The sequence below is a fragment of the Helicoverpa armigera genome, chromosome 26, assembly GCF_030705265.1.
Source record: "Helicoverpa armigera isolate CAAS_96S chromosome 26, ASM3070526v1, whole genome shotgun sequence".
In the NCBI taxonomy this organism is placed as follows: Eukaryota; Metazoa; Arthropoda; class Insecta; order Lepidoptera; family Noctuidae; genus Helicoverpa; species Helicoverpa armigera.
This window is the reverse complement of record NC_087145.1, coordinates 2,084,882-2,107,865: the sequence shown is the minus strand read 5'-3', so window position 1 is coordinate 2,107,865 and position 22,984 is coordinate 2,084,882. Positions and strand designations below refer to the sequence as shown.

Below are 22,984 nucleotides of genomic sequence, written 5' to 3'. Positions count from 1 at the left end.
TATGCGATAGAAAACAAAAGTGATGCTTAGTTGTTTAGGTTTATAATGCAAATTATTCAATTTAATTATTTTCTTAACAGCAGCAATTTGTGTTCGGATAGTAAACAAATAGTCATATTTACCAATTATTCAATAGTTTTTTTGTTAGTTCTGTTGCAAAATAAATCATATTTAAATCTTGACCTTATATTTTTAGGAATAATTGAACAATACTTGTTCTTAAAAGATATTGAAGCCTTTTAGCGAGATGAACTTGCCTCATAAATGTATTTATAATATATTCCTTCGTTACTTATGTTATTTTCTCTTTATTTACAGTTGGACACAAATAGCAGTGGCTACATCGATTTGAAGGAGCTGAAAGAAGCCCTCGACAGCGTCGGTTACAAAATCCCACAATGGAAGGTAAATATGTACCTATTATAATAAGCAATAACCAGATAGACTATCAAACATGATACATATACTTAAGTTTTAACACTAACGGCCAGTTTATTCATCAAAAGTAAAAGTTAAAGAATGTCTAAAGTAAAAGTTAAAGTAATGTCTAAAGTAAAAGTAACGGTCAAATTCGTTTTTTCCAGGGCTAAAGTGACATCAAAACTAATAGAAAAATTGAATTTGACCGTTACTTTTACTTTAGACATTACTTTGACTTTTACTTTGGTTTTAACTTTTGATGAAGAAACTAGCTGTTACAAAGTTTCTCAAAATATTAAGTAAACTTTCAAATGTTATTTTAAAATTCATATGGGCCATTGCTAACAATTATTTCAATAAAATAAAATAGTAAATAGAAATAGTTCACTTAAATACAGTTAGTATTTTAGTATAATATTCCAATGGTGCTGAATATTCATGAAAGAAACAACTAAATTGAATTTACGCAATCAATCAAAACAATTATCTAAGCAGTCAATAAATCTTGTCAAGTCTCAGTAATAGTAGCTTGTTATTAATTAGTAGCTATTAATAGTTAAAGTTAGTTTGATTGATTACTTAAATCCAGTTCTTTTATTTTAGTACTCTAGTAAATATTTATACACTTAGGCAATAACTCTGTATAACCTGTATACCAACAACTATAAACATAATGGTACGCATTAAAGAATTGAGTATTGAAAAAAAAACTTACAAAAATTCGGGCACCGATTTCTGACGTGGGCCAAGGGATCATTTGGAATGCTTAAGGGGGCAGCCTCCACATAGTCCACATACAAAATCCAACCCAATTTCCTAACTTTTAAAGTCTTAATTCCTCCTCCTCATCAGGTCCGGTGTATGATCGAAGAGTACTACGACAATGGGAACAACAAACGTGGCGTCAACGGCAGCATGAACGGAGACGCGAGGAAGAACGGCATCAGCCTCGGCGAGTTCGAGGAGTTGTGCGCCAATTTGAAGGCTCAACAGGTAATTGTGAAGTTTTTATTGCTATTTTAGAAAGAATAATATGTTAATTTGTTGGTCTGGGTGAAGTATGCTGAAATTCGGTTCATGCAATTTTAAACATAATAAAATTTCAAACATTGACTAAGGCCCAAGTTCTTCGACAACATAATCTGTTTTAACCGACTTCCCAAAACGGAGGAGGTTCTTAAAACAACTGTTTCACGTTCGAAAAGTGCTGATTTATCAATCTAATTTAAATAAACGTTTTTGAGTTTCGTTTGTGTTGTCGAAGAACTTGGACTTTTTTTTTCGACTTCAAAAATAACTTTTCAACAATATGTCAAACCTCCGATTAAGGTAACCAGCTGTTTATCTATAACTTTATTTGGGACTGTAAATCCTAAAGCAGTAAAGCGAATGATTCCAAAAGTAGAGTTAAGAAGGGGAGTAGGTTCCACGAAAATTCCAGCTTTTTAAAAGTCCTCGTTTAAACGACCGATTACAAAAACAGCCTTCGATGAAATTGACTCTCATACATAAACATCTGCTAATCGACAAATTAATTTAACCGTAGCCAAGTCAAACATATTAATATTATTATCCTCATAAATAAACTCATTGACAGGACGTTAAAACTATTTATATGAACAGATTAACTCAAAGTCGCTCAATAAAGTAATAAAACTAATCATTGGGGTCAAATAGATGACAGTTAATGCAGGGTTGCCAGTATACTGCTCTCTTTACCGTTTTATAGGCATTATTCTTGGTTTACGATTTTTTTTATTTGATGGCAATTCGCCCCCGTGTTAACTATCAGAAATCATTTTAATGTAATCGGATTAATTCTGGATTTTATTTTTAGATTTTTTCTAAGAGCCACTATCAATCCAACTCCTTACTTTAGTGTAAATAATAAAACTTTTTTTACCAAGAAAAACAAAACCGACTTAAACAAAGGTGCCTAAAACCTTCTCCTAAGTCTGACAAATACTGTGCTAACAGCAGCATCAAAATCTGTTCAGCCAAACGTGAATTAACCGCATACAAACATACAGATTAAACACGGAACCACCTCTTTTAAGTCGGTTAAAATACATTTTTTATTAGAATCTGGTTGTATTTAAACCATCACTAATCCCCACGTAATTTTTAATATCTTTCTCTTTAGGGTATAATATTTAACCCACTGTGCAGAAAATGGTATCTGCGGAATGTTTCGAGCCGCCATAAAGGTTGGCGAGAGCTTTGCCTCTACACATTATAATAAAATTCTACTTTTAAATAATCAGTAATTGCAATGCATGATTGTAAAATGTCAGGTCAACGATCTTATGTCGTTGTTTTTTATTAATAGCTATACATATGTATAATAGTTTTTACAAGGCTGGGCGTATTGTAGTCTTGTGTATGAATATTTTATCATATAACAGTTATTGTGCCGATTTGGAAGTATGAAAAAATATATGCGTCAGCTTTTTTTTTTTAAGTCGGGTTCCAAGGCTCTGTTTTGCAATGGTTAGAATTACAAGCAAATACAAACACTAAGACTAAATAGAATACAAAACCAAAATTTCGTTGGAATTTAATGAATGTTACAGCCTTTTTATCGTCCCACTGTTGGGCACAGACCTCTCACACGGAGAAAGATTAAGCATTAATCACCACGCTTGCTCAATGCGGGTTGGTGATTTCAGACTTTATAGTCCAGGTTTCCTCAAGATGTTTTCCTTCACCTTTGTATCAGCCGTTGGTGTCTAAGATATACTTAGAAAGTACATACAAACTTAGAAAAGTTGCATTGGTACTTGCCTGACCTAGAATCGAACCCACTAGGCCACCACGACTTTTTAATTAAAATAAAGAAAATATTATTTCGGCTTTTATTTTCCGCATTGGCTATATTTTATCCCGGTACGGGCATTAGTTACCACGGGACGCGAGGGGAACCGCGGGAATACAGTAGTCCCTCATATAAGAGTTAAATGTATGATATTATTCGCAGTGAAATTGTTAACTGTGTCTTAGTTTTCAATAATAACTGCGCTAATTAAATTTCAACATTAGCTAATTGTTAGTATTCTAGGAAACCTAATAATTACTGAGAGATAACCCAATTAGTTCAGTGAGTACTTGTTACACAAATTAGTAGAACAATGTTTAGGCATAATTAAGTATAGGAATTTGGGTTTGTTTGTTATGTTTCGTCTGACTAAGATAGTTTTTTGTAAAGGGTAACTCTCATAATCTTCCCTGAATTCAAATGGGGAATTCAGAAATGTGTATTCCCCATTTGTGTTTAAAATTCAGATTATAAAGGAATATAATACAATGGTTAGAATTACACACTGGTTTTAATGATGCGTTTTAACTAAAATTACTTTTCGTAAATAAAGCATAGAAATTGTAATTTGTAACATATTGGATAAAGAATTAAAGGGTATAAAATAAAGAAAACAGTTGCTTTACGAAAAACTAATGTTTATGCTCTCGGTGTAAATGGGCTTGAATCTGAATACTTAGCAGGGTTTTTGTTAAACATATAATCAAGCAGTGTTTAATTATTCTTTGTAATAACAACTTCATATGTTACATTTCAGGTTTCCAGTACATTCAAACAAGCAGTCAGTAAAAAGGAGAATCTAGAACATTTGGGTGGCATGAGCGAAGCGTCCAGTGATGGTAAGGAAATTTATACAAATGTTTATATTACTCAAGTTATTAAAACGAAAGTTTTTCATGTGGATTCACTCTTTCTAATCTTTATTGAAATGTTAATCTGTTCAAAAAACAAGATTATTGCAAATAAATATCTATAAGTATTTTAATTTCGTTAGAAGATATAAAAACACTTATGTTTCTGTTTTACAAAATTTAACTAAACAGGTTTACCCTGTTTTAATTTGATCAAAATTGGTTTAAAATTTAACAGGTAGCTGTAGTATCCTTCTGGCAAAAACCATATTACTTTCATTTATTCTCATAAATTGGCATTGCTAAGATCTTCCTCCTGACAAACAATAATACCCGACCTTATAATAAAATATTTCCAACTAACAATAAATAAAAATATAATAAATATCAATAGAAAAAACCTATTGATTTCTTGTGATAATAGCAATATTTAATGTTCAAGCGCATAAAAATATGAGCCAAGGTTTCGCCACGCCAATAGAAAAACTAATAAGTATGTACCTAAGCTTATCAGTTAAGCAATAAAACTAAATAATCTAGGTCGCTATGTTATGTATGTAGGCGTTAGAAATAACATGCATGTGCTGATTTTAACGGAGAATGTTATCTTTTCTATAATAACAATAAACAAGGACAATTTTTAACTGTCATACGGATGCTGAATGCTAATCTAGTGGTCTAAGAAAAAAATATCAGCATTAGGTCAAGGGTATACAGGAGATTTTATCGTTAATTCTAACTTCACTCGCAGCCTTATAAAAGATAAATAAAAGGCTTCATTCCTAATTTCGCGCGTAGATCTTGAACACAGGCGTAGGAATAAATTAAATAAGTAAACACATATGAATTTAGATATTCATAACACAGGTCAGAACAATCAATATAATTGCTCCGCTCAGGATTACTACTGATAATCCAGAGACAGGATATTTAACGTTGTAGTTTAAAGTTGAAACTTCTCTGCACTGCTGCTTTTGAATGAGTCAAAACCTTCACTTTTTATAACTGACCTGATAGAGATTATTAATATTTCTTTAATGAGAAAATTCAGAACTAATCTCAAGAAAATGTCTCTTTTTCCAGGCACAACTCACTCAGTACGGCTCGAAGAGCAGATGGCGTTCTCCGGGTGGATCAACAGCAACTTGGAACACGATCCCGACCTCAAACATCTGCTGCCCATAGACCATGAGGGCAAACAGTTGTACGAGAAGCTTAAAGACGGTCTTATATTATGGTGAGTAAACTGGACTTAGCACTGGAAATTAACACTTTTTTGGAAATCAATAGAAATAGAAAGACAGCCCCAAAACTCTAGCCCTTCACCACCTATTTCTTATTGCTGGGAAGAATGGTGCTACTAACTCCCCATCAACACGTGTCTGTCTGTTTGTTTTGGAGAACTATTTATATATTTATGAAAGTATATTTTTTATTAAAGTTCTTTAACCTAACAGAAGGATATATTTTATTATTCGGAAGTTTGATCCGCCTCTTCCTACCAGCAAAAACGCACAGATAGGGGTGAAGAGCGTTCGGGAGAATACAGTAAAATACTAAATGATAGTCATTTAGTATTTTACTGTATTTGGCTATGAGTCCATTTTACCTATTTTATTAACATCCTTATTCATTTTACCAAATATTAACAATATCTCATTTTTTTCCTATTCCAGCAAAGTAATAAACCACTCGTGCCCCGACACGATAGACGAACGCGCGATCAACAAGAAGAATTTAACGTTATACACGAAACACGAAAACTTGACGCTAGCGCTCGTCTCCTCGCAAGCTATTGGCTGTAATATCGTCAATATTGATGCACATGATCTCGCTAAAGGTAAGGAAATCAGTGGCGGCGTAGCATCGGGTGGCACCCGGGGCGTACTACCTATTGAGCACCCCCCGTCCCTCCCCCTCCCCACAAAAAAAAACGACAAAATATAATCACGGGCTAAAATTGTAAATTAAAGTACTTAAAAATCGTGTAGAAATCATTCATGGTGCTTTTTGCTAGGTTTAACATAAAGAAACCGGAGACAGATCACTGCAAACTTATAAAGCCCTAGCGAAGCGATCCCGTGTCATTTGAGTTTTGAGACTTAAAATAACTCAAACATGTTTCTAAAAAACCAGTGTCCAGTGAAAAAGCCGCGAGCGTAGCGAGCGCGAAATTTTTGAATTTTAGAACAGTAAAGTCCCTTAAAGAGTTTAAAAGAAACAGGCGTAAAGTGGAAAAGCCGCGAGCGTAGCGAGCGCGAAATTTTTGATTTTTGGGACTCAATAATACCTAAAGAAATTAGAAAAACCACCGTAATGTGAAAGGCGCGAGCGGAGCGAGCGCGAAATTTTTTGAGTTTTGGTACACAAAAGTCCTCCACTTCCTAAACAACTTAGAAATCGTCAGCGTAGAGCGTCAGTTGTTTTTGCTACTTCGGTGCTTTAACTTTTTGTTAGATTGAGGACTCAAGAAGTAAACGCAGAAGAAGTTTTTTTCTAAGTTTGAGGAATTAATTTAAGTAATCAGGAAACAGAACAAAAATAAACAAGAAAGAGAGGGGTGACAGCCCGACTGTGTCACCCCTCTCAGTGTTGCCTCGACGTCTCGCGCATGCACTGTTGTGGTTTTGTTTGAATATCGTGCATTTAGTGAACCTAGGCTTTGCAGATTAGAATGGCACCCTCAGTGACTTGTCAATTTTGCCCGCGCCATCCTGGTCGTGCAGATATGTGCCGACCGAGATGGCACCCCCCTAGACGTGGCACCCGGGGCGGACCGCCCCCTCCGCCCCCCCCTTACGCCGCTACTGAAGGAAATTATGTACTTTTTTATTTAGGAGGTGAGATATCAAGTGGGCTTAGGCCCGCAATACGCGGACCGCTCAAAGCAGTCAGAGGCGACAGCTTGAAGCTTCAATTTCCGGCCTTACTGGGTCGTCGAGGTCAGATAGGCAGTCGCTCCATGAAAAACACTGGCACTTACTGGACTCTGACGTAGTTGGCTAGGCAGATGATGACGCCAAATGGCTCCTTCCTCTGTGGGTAGGAAAAATTATAATATTAAGACACCGAAACCCAGCTGTGTGTGACTTCTGAAGACCTAAAAGTTCCAGGGCTGGTGATATTGAAGTTACTCAAAAAATTACCAAGAACTTATAATCTAAATTCTTTAAATGTATAAAGTACCTGCCAACTTTTGCTTTATTTTTATTACCCCACTAACCTTAACAAACTTTCGAATAATCTTTCGTATTTCTCTAAAATACACCTCATGTATTTCCACTAACATTTGTATATTGTCTACAGGCAAACCCCACTTGGTGCTCGGTCTACTATGGCAGATCATCCGTATCGGTCTCTTCAACCAGATCACATTGGAACACTGCCCCGGCCTTACGGAGCTACTCAATGATCAGGTTTGTAACGAAAACTACTTTATATTGCGATGAGAATATGGTAACTTTGGACATTATTCTGAACCCGTGAGAACATTATTATCAACATCTTTAAATACCTAAACGAGCGAATAAACATTTTGAGTTTGAAACATTTTACAAGTTAAAAAAAAGCATTTTTAAACATCAAATCTGGCTACTTTAAGCCGCCATTAAGTACTAGGTAAGCATATTATTTCAAAATCGATTTTGATGTATGGTATTGTAGGTGAATGGATTCCCCGTATGTTTTATTTTCTTTGATAAAATGGGAATCCTTGGACCAATTTACTGTTAGCTTGACTGCTAATGAAAATGATTTAAAATCTTACTAAGGAGTAAGGGACCCTTGTTACCATCAAAAACCGTCAAGGTATTTTCAACTACCTATTGATGTATCAACTTACTCAAAAACCAACCTTTCTCCACAGGAACGCATCGAAGACCTCCTAGCCTTATCACCAGAGGCCATCCTCCTCCGATGGGTGAACCACCAGCTCCAGAGTGCCGGAGTCACGCGTCGCTGCACCAACTTCCAGCAAGACGTGGCCGACTCCGAGATATACTCGTACCTGCTCAAGCAGATCGCTCCCGATGATGCTGGCGTCACGCTGGATGCTCTCAGGGTATGTACACACTAGCATGCAGGCTGCTGGAGATACCAATTTCCATATTGAGTCTGTCTGGCCACGTCCGATAAATCGGTGACCGATTTTTTGTAGGAGAAAAATAGACCACAATTATATCAATAATCTGACCGACTTTTCGTAGGTTGTGTACTTTACACACAACCTACGAAAAGTCGGTCAGAAAGTCCTACAAAAAATCGGCCCGATTATCTGTCCTACAAAAAGTTTGACGTGGATGGCTAGCCTTAATCAAACTCAGGATATGTCTATATTAGCCATGCCATTTTAAGAAGTTGTAAGGACATTTTACGTCGTACCACAAAAACTTTAAACGTCTGTTGAACACATGTCTAAAAAAATGACAGATTATGACGTTGAAATAAGGTCCGTTTTGTAGTAAGGCTGTATGTGTTTAACACCAGTTTTAAACTAACCTCTCTAATTTCATCTCACCAGGAAACCGACCACCTCCGTCGTGCCGAGCTGATGCTGCAACAAGCTGCCAAACTCCGATGCCGTGCCTTCGTCACCCCCGCAGACGTGGTGGCCGGAGTCTACAAGCTCAACTTGGCCTTCGTAGCCAATCTGTTTAACCAGCACCCTGGACTCCAGCGGTCAGCTGACACTGAGGAACTTCACCAGCTTGACGAGACACGGGAGGAGAAGAGTGAGTGCCTTATGCCTTGTCACCTGTAGATCTTGCTGCCTCGTGCTAACCTGTGATCAAGTCAAGGTCCTGACTCCTGACACACATGTCTCTCTGACAGCCGGTTTGAATGCAGCTTTTCTGTTACTGGTTCCACTTTCAAACTTCCTCTTATATACTCATTCACAAAGAGAATGGACACATCAAAAGAAAACTAACGGTAATATACTAAAAACTTGAATTCAGTTGAAATGGAAACCGCAATGTTTTACATTATTTGCATGCGTCGACTGTGCAGATAGCGAAAGTCACTCAAATTATGTTATGAGATTTTTAAGACAATATTTCGCGTGTATATCTTTTTAAGTATGTTGTGAGTTAAATTTTAACTGTAGAGTTTTAACTGTAGCATTCCGTACCAAAAAAGAAAAACAGGACGCTACTACTAAGACATCTCTGTCCGTTTTCCTTAGCTCTTTACAAATAATGTTATGTAATGTGTAATGTTTAAATATGTATGAACCCAGTCAGTTTTTAAGTATGCATATTGTGTGTATAGCACTTTTTCTTTCAATATACACGTCACACAGTCTGTTATGTTACATGTATTTATTTGTACCAAGAATTCAATTCTTAAATATTCGCGAGACACCTTTCAAAATAACAATAGACACCAGAATGATTGAAAGAAAAAACGCATTTGAACCTATTGTTTACTTCCTATTTAATCTACGACTGTCCGCAAAAAATCCTTTTGAAAATCAGTGGTCGTAAGAAAAAGTATGATGTGTCTAGTGTGTGTTATGTCCCTAATTATACATTTTATCCGATCACATAACTAACTTAATCGGCGAGTTACTAAGTTGCGTTTTTACTTCTGAAGAATGTGTATGTGTAGTCATTTTTGTAAAATTACCATTTTAAATGTTTTTTTTTTACAAATAGAAAGTTGATGGTTAAGTGTTGTTGATCGGGAGTGGATAGTGCTAAAAATACGTGCTTATAATGTATCCACACTCTAAAATCTATGCAGCGAGACCCATGGAACCCAACCAAATGTTTAGGCTACGTCCAGACTATTTAGTAGATGGGTCTATGTAAAGTTTGCACAAAATCTGTCGAGCGGTTCTTCATTTATCACATTTTTTGTAACAAAATATTGGACTTTATGGCCACAAGTTATTCATAAAATGTGTTTACATATATGGAATATTATTTATTTCTATGCGTATGTATATTTATCAACATCTTATAAAACACTGTGTTTGTAAAATTTTGTTTACATGTGGGGAATATTATCTATTTGTATGGCCATTATTATTTATTCTACATTAGTTGACGCTTCTCGTGACCAAAAGGCTGTCTTTTACCTCGAACAAAGGATTAGCATGGTCATCCAACGAGGTAATGCGACGGGGATGAATTTTTTGATATATTATTATACTACAAAATCTTTGAATCTTAATGTGACCCACTTTCCGGTCTTCGATTAGGATACAATTTTGCATACGCTCTGAGTTCTGATGACAATACATGACTAGCTAAGAAACGTCATTACAAATCCATTATGGCGGACTCCCCAATATGGCGGACTGGCTTTTTGAAATACACCTCCATGATTTGGGTGTCAAATGAAAGGGTTTACTGTCAGGAATACAAAAAAAAATTGTCAAGTGTTTTTTAGTTTTCAATTTTTTTCTTTCTATTTGTAAACCACGGGCGAAAACTAGCTTTTCACCCGTGTCCCGCAGCCGGATGGTGACAAAAACTATCCTAAAACCTTCTCCCAGGTCTAAATTACCTTCCCTTTAATTTTCAGCCAAATCGGTCAAGACGTTTTCATGTTATGTCGTGACAACGGAAAGCGGGTTTCATTGTTATATATATAAACTAGCTTTTGCCCGCAACTTCGTTCGCGTGGAATAGTGACTACCAGCAGATTTTTGATTTGACCAATAGATGGCGCTATATGTCCGGAATAATTTTATTTTTATTTTATTTTTTGCAATAAAAACTATCCTATGTCCTTTCTCAAGTTTCAAACTATGTCTGTACCAAATTTCACACAAATCGGTTCAGTAGTTTAGGCGTGAAGAAAAGACAGACAGACAGACAGAAAGACAGACAGACAGACAGACAGAGTTACTTTCGCATTTATAATATTAGTTTGGATATATTGCTTATTAAATTGTATGGTGTTTGTCCCCCAGCTTACCGCAACTGGATGAACTCGATGGGCGTGGCGCCGCACGTGAACTGGCTGTACTCCGACCTGACGGACGGTCTTGTTATCTTCCAGCTCTACGATATCATCAAGCCGGGCATTGTTAATTGGAAGAAGGTAAACTATCCTTAATTTTTATCTTTGCAACTGTCTCTTATAGTTTTATTCAAAAGCATTTCCGATTTTCAACCTACTTCAGGCAATTATAATGTTAGCACATATGTTAGGATTTTAAGAAATAATGGTGTATTTCAGTCTGCACTTTGTTGTATGAAGGAATGATTATGATTTTTATAATATTTTGTCGTATGAGGCCCATTGGCAGCCATTCCAAGGCAAGTTTATCCTGCCTTGGTAGGATCGCGCCAAGCGAGTTCCTCTGCTTAATATACAGACTAATTGTGGCGCTCCTAGCTAATAAATGTGCATTTACCGCGTGCGAGTTACCGCGACTCCGGTATACTGTGGGCTTAAGAAAGAACATGGGGGTTTGAGTCAGTAAGAATCTGACACTCCTTCACGCCGCACTCATAGCAATTATTTGGGGATAGAGGCAGACCTACTCGATAATTTTCGAACGAAAAATATGTCAGTTTTTTGAATACCGGACACTTTTTCTAGGTGCACCGTCAATTCTCTAAGCTGCGCAAGTTCATGGAGCGTCTGGAGAACTGTAACTACGCCGTGGAGCTCGGCAGACAGCTCGGCTTCTCGCTCGTCGGCATCGCCGGCGCCGACATCAACGAGGGGAACGCCACGCTCACGCTAGGTATGTATGAGTCACACATGTCGGCATGGAACAAGCCTTGGAGCTGGCCCACTTTAGCCTCAAGGCCCCATTGTTCGAAAGAGTTACCGCGGCCCTGGTACATAAAAGGCCTGCGAAAGGACACGATGGATTTTTAGTCAGTAAAAGTCTGACACTCCCTCACCGCTGCTAACCCACAGCGCAAGGGGTAATTTGATGATTTTTGTTATCGTTAAAAAGAGGCCCTTGCAATATTATATGATTGGCCACAGACGAAGGAAAATGGTCGGAAAAGCCATTAGGTCAAGTAACGGACAGTAGGAGCGACCAAAACATTCAGTTAATAATAATTAAGGAGGCGTTCGGGTATCCTGACACATCTGTCAACAGATTGGTCTTGATTTCCAAAGAAGGCGTATAAGTGCGAAGCTAGAAACGTTTCTCGTCCTCCGAAATCCCGCATTTGGTCACGCTACTGTCTTAAGACATTTTGTTTTTTTTAATCTAGTCATTTTGTTCTCCATAGGTCGTTAACTTATCTCTTTTTCTTACTTTCCAGCGTTAATCTGGCAATTAATGCGAGCATACACCCTCTCCGTGCTGACGCGACTGGCGAACACTGGTAACCCCATCATTGAGAAGGAGATCGTGCAATGGGTCAACAACAAACTCAGTGCGGCTGGCAAATCGTCTTCTATTAGGAGCTTCCAGGTATGTTGTGTTTTTGTTAGTTGATCTTTTTCATCGTTAAGTTCGTGCCAAAGAAAATAGCAGCTCAACATAATGAAGAAGGTCTAGAACTATGAAATTGTACACAAAGTTGTAAAGAAAGGATTTTGGAAATAATTCCTAAGGACGTAGGTGAAACCGTGGGCAATCGCTAGTTTCGAATGAATCATTCAGTCCATTTAATGTTACTAAAAAATGAATTGATTTTCAAGTTACGTATGAACCTACGAACCTGTTTCGGCTAAACGAAAATAGCTAGTTAGTAATAATACTTTTAATATACACTGAATGGTTTCTTTTACCGAAACTATAGTATTACTTATTCCTTTCTTTAAATTACCTCGTATAGACCGAAATATACAGTTAAAAAAAACAACACAAATCCCACAGTTATGTACAAATACATAAGTCAATACTAATCTATTTTACTTATTCACAGGACGAGGTATTAGCTGACGGCAAAGTGGTGATCGACCTGATCGACGCCATCAAGCCCGGCTCCATCAACTACGATGTTGTACTGCCCGGAGGCAATGAAGAGGTTAGTATTTGTTTTGTAATGTTTTTATTCTTTCATGTTTTAGTCTCATTCTAAAATTTTGAATTAAATTCAGTCTCCTAGTGTTATAAGTACCTAGGCCAAGCTTGGTTATATATGGGGGAGTCAATATTATATTAGGGTATTCAATTCAATAAATACAGTAGCAAACTTGCACTTTACTTGATTATTTAATCTTTTTCATTGAAAAAACCCCTCGTTAAACCGACTCTTCACTAATTACACAACTGATAAAAATTTTCCCTGAATTTTTTGTATATTTATATCAAAATTTCCCCTTTTGTTCCTCAAAATCAAAGTTTTTTTATTTAAAAAAGACCTATTACAGATTCTTAAGAAATGTCAAAAGCTTCCAATGACTGGGTCTTATGGAGAAGAACCGGCAAGCAACTTTATACTAACTCCCAAATTCTTCACCACGTATTTCTAACATCTAACCAACTTAAAAATTCGTAGGAAAACCACGCGAACGCTAAATACGCGATATCAATGGCGCGTCGCTGCGGCGCGCGCGTGTACGCGCTCCCGGAGGACATCACGGAGCGCAAGCCCAAGATGATCATGACGGTGTTCGCCTGCCTCATGGCGCTCGACTACATCCCCGCCATGGACGCGCCGCCGCAGTAAGAGTTTAATACGACGCTACATACAGACATACACGTTTTGTACGATCCTATATTGACGTTGACGTAAAATGTGACAGTTGTCAAATGTCAACGTGACAGTTGACAGCTAATTTCAACTGTCAGTATACTAAATACGTAACGTCATGGTCAATATTTCCTTTTTTATAAAATGTGGTCTTAAAAATGTATTGGGTTTAGTGCTACATTTATAGGATCTTGAATTAAGTTAAAAGTGTTTAAATCTAGCACTAAAGCTGGTACTTTCTAAGACCACAAGCCCATGGAAATCGAAATATTTTATTTTAAATACATATATTTAACGGTAAAAAATCTGCAATAAGCATTTGTGCAAGCCAGTCCTTGTTGACTTTTGTGTCCCTTTAAAATCCTCCTATATAAAATTAATTGATTATAAACGTGGAATTATTCTGTATGTAGCACTAAATAGATAGTTTGTGATGTATCGTGGTACTGTGTCGTCAATGCTGCTGGCAACACTGGCTTATATACAAAATAATATACATTTTCATCACCCTTTTAAATCAATTTTATCAAAATTCTACCATAGATGTATTATTTGTATATCACCAATGTTGCCAGTATGAAAAAAGAGGGTTCATATTTTACATTTTGAATTGTCTGTGTGTCATCGTTTTGTTATTGTTCGTTTGTGAACGTTTTGAAATGCTTGTGAACGGGCCGATTTATGCAAAGCTTCACGCTATATAAATGTCAATTTTCTTGGCCCGGTCACTGGCATTTGATTATCAACAACTTTTAAAAGTCAATACTTAGGACTTTTATTAATTCACACAAGATGTTTTCAATATTCGACACAGTGCAAGATAACTATAGCTGTAAAAGTCACTTCGTCAAGTTAAAATTTCTCATACATTCAGTATGAGTTTCGTCTCAATAAGAAATAAATTTGTGACTAATAAGTGTAAGAGGCCCACGGAAACATAATTTTTAATCGAAATTATAACGATTTACCCACCTACTGGTACAATTGTGAAGCGATGGTTCTCTAATAAAAATAAGATTTTTATTTACAGATTTATTAAAGCATTTATCGCGTTAACTACCTAATCCTTTATTTTGGATTGGTATTTAGTGCTCCGACAATTTTTTTGTCACATTAAAAGTTGTTAGTCAAAAGTAGCGTTTTGAACTATCTACCAATTTATCGAACGATAGTTTTTGTTTAACGAACGATCAACGATCGCTTTTAGCAAGCGGTTAGCATTTATTCGACTGAATTTTGTTCTACATTCCAAATTTTTATGTTTCTGGATTTGTGTCGCTAGATAGGTGGGATAGCGTGGCGTCGCGGATACTAAATATGTATCAAATAATGTTATATATAAGCTTGCTTTCCTTTATACATAGGGAAATACTGCAATTATACAATAGTAAACTATATTTAGCAAAATATGTAAGACGTTTTTAGTATCCACGACGCCACTTTCAATATAAATAATACTTGTGTATGTGAAGTTAGCATTATATTAAGTATAACTTATTAAGTATATCAGATATAAACGTCTGCTATGAAAAAACAACAATTACGTAATTTATGACGTATTTCAACAAAAAACAGAACATTTTTAACGGCTTAAATTAGTACTTATGAATCATTAGTATTATCTACATAATGTGGTCGATGTTTTTATACATTTTTACAACGAATCGTATCGTGTTTTTAAGTACGAAGTACCGGTTGTATGTAATAAAATGTTTTGCGTACATATTAACCGATTTTGGGGTACTTAAATAAGCCGAGAATTGATTAAGATAAACTTAGAATGTATTCTTGGCTTCCAAAACTACGGCTTCGTTCTTATAAGAATGCTTATGTTACAATAACTCTCTATTTGTATTGGTTGTCTGTTTGTACCGTCGAGGTCGCTATGTATAAGATGATCGCTTATAATATGTGTGGGAATTGGCAATAAATGTGTATGTGGAATTGTTTATGTGATAATCTTAATGAACCGCCATTACAGAAATGATACATAATAGTACTATGTAGCTTTATATGTTACATTCCTGAACCCAGCATTCCCCTACATCGGCATTTTCGAACATTTATTTCATTCTCAATTTATTAGTTTTAGAAATGTATATTTTCTTATGTTATTTAAGTTATATTCTGTGAAATATTTTTGTAGCGTTTTATTAGATTAGACATTCCCCAGGGATACAACGATATTTTACAATCATAATATTTTTTATTGTAAATTTTTATTTTGTTAGACGTTTTAAGGCTTTATCAAGATTTTATTGATTACGTAACTTTTTAGATTTTTATTTTGAAATCAAATAGAAGTTTTATTTCTTAACATACAACGTGAAATTGAAAATATCTAATGAATGATTAACTATAATTACTCCACTGTATTTAGTGATTGCTAGCTATCAGTAATGTTAATATACAAGAATGTGTAAGCCTAAAATAAAACGGAATTGGTAAAACAGTTTAAATTTTTCATTTTCCCTTTCCTTTACCTTCCTAATGACGCTATTTATTATATAAAATATATATTGGGGTGCTTATCCTTATTTTATGTGGCATTCTAAGATGTACAACGTAAAGCAATTGGGGATACGCACGCGAGAGGCAAGTTTTGGTTCACAAGTATTTTATAATTTTGAACCTGACAGCTTATGGCACGCGGGTCGCTTTTATATGCACATTGCTTGGTTTTTAAAGGGGAATAAATAAATTAGGTGCTCAGATGTTGTATTGAAAATTTTCAGGGAAGTATCACAAATTGCGCGGTCGGGAAATGGATATAGTCACCAGAATTCTGTCACGACTGTTGATGGGTATGTATTCATTTAAAGATAAATGTGATAGACGTATTTTTTACTATTATGCCTGACCTGGTCTAGAATACAATCAGAGGTCAGAATAACTAGTAGCTGTTTAATACAATCTAACTACAATTTGAGAAAAGATTAGGTCTAGATAAATCATCATCAGTTAAAATTTAACTGAATATTTAGGTATGAACTTCATTGTGCACAATTAAATACAAATTAATTAAATCGGAAGTTAACTATATGGTCCAATGCTCTACTTTTATTGAAATGTCAAAATCAGTTATATATATTTAGAATCTCACTACCGTTTGATACGAATTTTTCACATCAAGCTTGTATATTTATTTTCCTATATATAAAAAAAAAATGTTTTCGTCATAATATCAAAATGATGATTGTATGATAGGCGACTTTATTTTTGACCCAGTCAACTACCCAATTACAGGACCGTGGTGGAGTCTGCAGAAGAACTCTACGATTCCACAGACAGCTTGGAGATAGTTGACAACGATACTGTGGAGATAATTGATCATGAAAGTGGAGAAATTATTGTCGAAGATAATATTGTAATGGCTGATGAAGGAGAAGAAATCGGGCAATCTGAAAAGCCTGTACCACCTCCCAAACCAGACAATCTGACTGTTTTGCCCAGACCAGAATAGGAAAAGTCACAGACTACTTATTCACCTTATTTAGTTAATCCATATGTTCCTGCCTAGTTTCGTATGTTTTCCGCTTCCATTCTTCACTGTCAGCCTTTCTAAAATTCACTCCTTGTTTACCCGACTGCCAAGAAAAATTGTACCTATTCTTTCACACAATAATTTTTATCATTTTTCCTTCGGTCATTTATTTATCCCACATGTCTAGAGGTTAACTTTTTCTTTATGTACCGCATGCATTTTTTTTTTACTTAATTTTAGTTTTGCAAGTATTTTTGTATTGATTTATGAATGAAGTTTTGTACAAGTTAATAAATGATTTCAATATTTTTTGTTTGCTTTATTTTCAATCCCACGGCCTTAAATACTTGTACTTTGAAGTAGGTAGTTGTAACACTGGAAAACAGCATGTCTTTTGCATGAGATTTTTTACATGGATCTGAACCTTAGCATTCTGCTACTAATAGGTATAAGACCAATCGTATTCCAATTACATTTCAATGGTTTGCGTTTGGTCTTTAAGATAGCTCCACAATCATATTGGAATCTTAAATCATTTGCAGACAATATGAATATTGAATTTCAGAAAATGATAAAAACATACCTACCCTTCAATCGTAATTCAGGCGTGATCGGATCTCAGTTGAATATCAATCGTGTCGCTTAAGTAGAATCGAGCCCCTGGTCTGGATTTTTTTTTCGCCGAAAAGTAAAAGGGGATTGCTTCACAAATTTTACAAGAAAGTTGTAATGACCAGGGTTCTAGGTGGCAGGCTGTTGGAAGACAAAGACAAGTTTTGTAGGAGATTCAACACAATTTCCTTTTAATACAATAATAAATGGTGACCAATCGGGAAAAGTTACGGATAAGAAATACATTTACAAACTAAACTAAACATAAAAAGTAAATTGAACAATGATGACAACATTCAACAAAATATTCTAACAAATAAATTCACAAATTAAACTAAAGTGACCACCACCAAGAAAACAGAACTCTTAAGAAAAACAAAAAAAGAATGTCTCAATCTGAGGCTCGAACTTGAGACGGGAGTTTGGATGTCCGCGACAATGCCGCTAGACTAGCTAGCCAGTTGAAAACCGTGTTGAAAATGATGCTCTGTTTATGAGAATAGTTCGAATTGAAGTGCCCTTTTATCTCTTATTAGCGCAGCCGGACAATAAGGGCGTTTCCTTAAGCTGAGAACAAAACGAGCATGGTCAGCATTGCAAAACATCAACTGCCCAGCCTTCACTTTGTAAAATATTTGCAAACACTTACCCCGTTTCTCACACTATTCGCACACACCTCACAATAATTCACCATGCCATTACCGCATATAACTTGTGAAACTTCGCCAATAAATAAGTATTATTTCCAGAAATAACTTTTATAACCACAAGCAGAATTTGCACCGTAATCCGGGCAACCGCCGTCCGTCTGTCGTCCCGTTCTAATCCTTCCTTGGCGGTCTCCTAAATATTCTCCCACCGTCATTTCTCTATACTTTTATAACAAATTGAATGTCATCGCGAGCCTTGTAACGCCATCTAGTCATAGACTCGCGAATCCATTATCGATCATTACAAAGTTTAAATACTTGTGTAGTTTATGTAAAATAAAACACAAACTTGAATAAAATTGTGATGATTTAATTCAATCCATAGCCGGCAACAAAAATTAATACTTTCACATATTTTAACATACATATTTTCCTCAAGTGTTCTCCAAAACAAATGGTATATAATACAACACAATTCATACTAGTGCTAAACAGTTGATCATTTATTTATTTGTGTCACTATAAGGCAAATACATATTCATATAAACAATACACAATTATCACTATTAAAACCAATCCTTCAGCTAAAATATTTATATGAAATATTTGCCATTTACAACATATAATCAGGATAATAATATAGATAACAATTTTCGGTCACTCAACTATACAAAATAGCGAGTTTATAAAAAATATTTAAGTATACAACGACTTTGAGAACTAAAATGTTTTGTACAGAGCTTTATAACTTGGATGGTAGTAACTGGGCTATTATATCTCCGCCTTTACACTTGTAAACATTAAAAATTACGTAAATAACTTACGTTAGTAAAACTTACAAGTGAAAAGGCGGCCTAAAATCTAATCTAAGTTGTAACTTTTTCAGGCTAGTCAGGAAACCGGGAGTATCAATTATCATAATTTAGGATCTAAACTATCATTTATGTATTATTACAATATATTAAAGCTACATTTATTTAAAGGTGGGAATCGATCAGTATAATAAAGTTAGAAAGAATTAGGAATAGGACAGTTTGAGCTTAAAAAGTATTTTTATTGCCAAATAGTTTAGTATAATGTATTAGGTTCCCTGACGCGACCACATCGATCAGATATAGTAATTTTGGAATGTTCTCATTAAAATACGAAGAAGGATTAACTAGGTATTAGTCCAACACTTGATAAAACTGGCTTCCATCTGTTTGCTATTGTAGACTCTAGCAAAAACTATTTCAAGCATTGTAGACAAAGATTATTTTATTTAAAATTTATTGCTTAATATGTAGTTTTCGTAAAAAAATGTTCAGTATAATGAATTGTAATACAAAATCCATGTTCATGCGTATTTAAATTGACGCTACTATACAAGCGAATTATTCACAATAAAATAAATTAATGAGCAGTTTATTTATAAGTTCATGTGCAACTTATTGAACAAACTGCCAATACATTGAAAATTAATGGACCAATAAATAATTTAATTCAATAAATAACGTCACTTTCTTAAAAAAAAAACTAGTAAAGTATGAATCGTTTTTTTAAGACTCAATTGTTCTAAAAATAAAAGAGTCGTTACAGAAATAAAAAGTGGACATTCACGATTCATACTTTAAGATAGTCTTTATTGAATATTTGACTAAATTCATTATAAAAAATAGCGAATATAATTTAGAACCAATGTCAGAACGTATAAAAAAACATTGTGATGGCAACTCAACCCTCCCCCATTAGCTAAAATTTGTACAAACGCAATCAAGAAACTATTTATTATCCTTCACCTAATATTTCAACCGATTCGAGATTTTTCAACCGTTCAGCCTTCCAGGTATTTCACTTTGTCAAATATATTGTTTGTCAGACCATATGCGGGTGACAACATGATCATAGACTATATTTTTAGACTAACCAACCAATTATACCCCGACCGCTTCTTTGTGCAATTGACAGTTGCTGTCAGTCAGCCAACTGTGATTTTCCCTTGAAATATGACAGCTGTCAACTCCACAAAATTCGGTACCACTATACAAGGCATTAGACACATGCATAGTGTTTGACAAACATCGATATATTTGACGTCTCGTTTTCAAGCTGATTTCTGAGCAATTTGACTATAAGCCTCGACAATGTACGGTAAATAACGTTAGAATAAATCATCAAATATCTACGAGGGCCCAGCCCTATGTTTGTTCATGTAAAATCACTAATTAAACAAAGTGATTCAATCACACACAGTTCTTGATACCTATTTATTAGATATTCTATTCGGGAAAGGATAATTTATTAGCTTGCAACAAAAATATCAAAATAGTAGCAAGACTTTGGAGCTATCGATATCGACAAAATTATTGTCACAGCACTACTGTAATAAACTACCCTTTTCCGAACAGAAATAGATAAACCATTTACTGTGGGTTTGTATAACTGATCTATTGGTTATTTTGCGCGATATTGAATTTTGTCATTCGCTCCATATAACTTAAGTGAAATTTCAATAGCTTATCGCAAACCCAAGCAAAGATCAGTTATAGAAATCCAAAGTTAGAGTATTCCACGATCTTAAAAATACAAATGAACTAGGCATCACTAAAAATGTTTCAGTCGATTTCGATGATAGATCTTAAGTTACGAAAATAATCGATTTTGGTACCCAGAACTGTATGCGACAACTTAAAGTACACTTAAATAATAATAATAAAAGAAATATCACTGTTATAAGTATACTTACACCGGCGCGGCGCGGGAGTTGATAAATATGACAATAATTATAAGTTAACAGAGAGCCGACTAACGTTGAGTATAACAATTGCTTATGCAGCTAATTTTTTAACACTTTTGAGCCAAGTAACCATTACAAAAAAATATAGAGATATTAATATAGAAAAAAAAAAATGCCAGACACATACTAAGAAATTGGTCTTCTAATTTTCAAAAATATATGTAACCTTTTTGTATGTTATGTAACATATTAAGGTTACTGTTACAGCATGTATATACATACATATTAAGGTTATTAAGGTAAAAATATCAAAGTGTCTATATTTAACTATAAAGCATACAAGATACCTCTCTTTATCAACTCCCGCGCACGTGCAAACAGTTTAAATTAACGGCTTAGTTAATCTAACTTTGCAGTTTAATCTCTTGTTGATATGTTATCCTTTCCCCACCAATGTGCGACTGTGTTATTGGTTAAATCTTAACTGTATGGTTAGTTTAACTGAGCTGTATTTACCTCGGTTATATAATAACGCAGTATTCCGGGACAGAATTGCAATAACATCTAAAATTCCACTAGCGATGTTTTCGGACAAAATCAACCACATAACGACTTGCATTCATACCTGCAGTGGACAAAAAGAAAATCATAATTATAACAAAAAATATAAAAAAAATAAACAAACTTATAAATAACACAAAAGAACAGAGTATTGCAATTGCGTCCGTTTGTATAATAATTATTATAAAAAAGTACAAATTAAATAAATATAGTTTAAACATTTTTATTGCTGGCAATTCAAATATATTGTTTATAAAACATTACATGTATCTGTCATACATATTATTATATATTGATATGATTCTAGCATCCTTTAGAGTGATGTAACAAAGTATTTATTTATCGATAAAATAATAAAAAAATGTATCGATTTTTTACATGTATTTTATAAAATGAATCTCAAGTGGTATAAAACAGCTGCATATTGCCACATCGGTCTAAAAGATGCTTTGCCTATACATACGTACATACATACATAGACGATAGTACATAACAAAGCTTACACAGAATTATTATAATTGTGAAGTCTACAGTACAATAGCTTTGATAAAATAATAGAAAACTCTATTGAATATCATCTACGACTTCCATTTTATATTTACACTTGATTTTTGGACACAGAAGTAATACAGAAGTAAGATTTAGTTAGATAATAGCTATGAAAAACGGTAAGGGTAAGTATTTATATTTAAAATAAATAATTGTATTCAGTACTTTAGTGAGGTTCTCAAGCATCTTATAAATGTCGACATGGACTTTATCGATATTTTTTATATCGACTAGCAACCTCACTATTGATTAGTTATTAATTGATTTAACTTAAAAGACAACTTAGTTTTGTTTTTTTAAAAACAGTCTTTGCTTTTGACTGAAGTCAAAAACTCAACAAAACTTGTTTTATACTCAGCTGTGTCCAAAAACCAGTGTTTCTAAGTCCGTCTATATATTTTCAATTTAGAATCGATATATTTCTAAGTAACGCTCAACTTTAACTCTACACTGGACCGGCATATCGTAACCTTTACTAAAACACTTTCTTTCACACTGGATTCCTTTAAAAGTTATTTTATTTCAAGAAAATATAATACTGAATATATACTTTAATATATTGTAAATTAAAAATGAGTTGTCAGATTTTTTGCGCAATCTGCTTGACTGTTGCGCAACTTTGCGCAAACCAATAAAAGTTGCGCTAAATCAAAGATATTGGGCAACCATTTAAAATGTATGTGCATTCGACACAGACATTATATAG

The 22,984-nt window shown here is 34.7% G+C and overlaps 2 protein-coding genes across 9 annotated transcripts in view; one reads left to right on the top strand and one right to left on the bottom strand.

The window, feature by feature from the left end:
- The window catches only part of LOC110379742 (plastin-3), a 53,965-nt gene extending 36,466 nt beyond the window's left edge, over nt 1–17,499 (top strand). Inside the window, exons 2-16 of the mRNA XM_064041720.1 lie at nt 319–405; nt 1,273–1,413; nt 3,993–4,074; nt 5,170–5,323; nt 5,763–5,926; nt 7,393–7,502; nt 7,952–8,146; nt 8,606–8,816; nt 11,006–11,136; nt 11,641–11,788; nt 12,327–12,478; nt 12,936–13,037; nt 13,512–13,678; nt 16,442–16,510; nt 16,953–17,499. Coding sequence (XP_063897790.1) covers nt 319–405; nt 1,273–1,413; nt 3,993–4,074; nt 5,170–5,323; nt 5,763–5,926; nt 7,393–7,502; nt 7,952–8,146; nt 8,606–8,816; nt 11,006–11,136; nt 11,641–11,788; nt 12,327–12,478; nt 12,936–13,037; nt 13,512–13,678; nt 16,442–16,510; nt 16,953–17,169 — 2,130 coding nt within the window. The 3' untranslated portion in view covers nt 17,170–17,499. The remainder of the gene's footprint in view (nt 1–318; nt 406–1,272; nt 1,414–3,992; nt 4,075–5,169; nt 5,324–5,762; nt 5,927–7,392; nt 7,503–7,951; nt 8,147–8,605; nt 8,817–11,005; nt 11,137–11,640; nt 11,789–12,326; nt 12,479–12,935; nt 13,038–13,511; nt 13,679–16,441; nt 16,511–16,952) is intronic.
- A 1,302-nt stretch (nt 17,500–18,801) lies between these two features.
- Nucleotides 18,802–22,984, bottom strand: part of LOC110379744 (transmembrane and coiled-coil domains protein 2) — a 41,580-nt gene continuing 37,397 nt past the window's right edge. For all 8 annotated transcript variants that reach the window (XM_021339533.3, XM_021339535.3, XM_049849466.2 and 5 more), the window contains one exon: nt 18,802–21,793. In XM_021339533.3, coding sequence (XP_021195208.3) covers nt 21,766–21,793 — 28 coding nt within the window. In that variant the 3' untranslated portion in view covers nt 18,802–21,765. The remainder of the gene's footprint in view (nt 21,794–22,984) is intronic.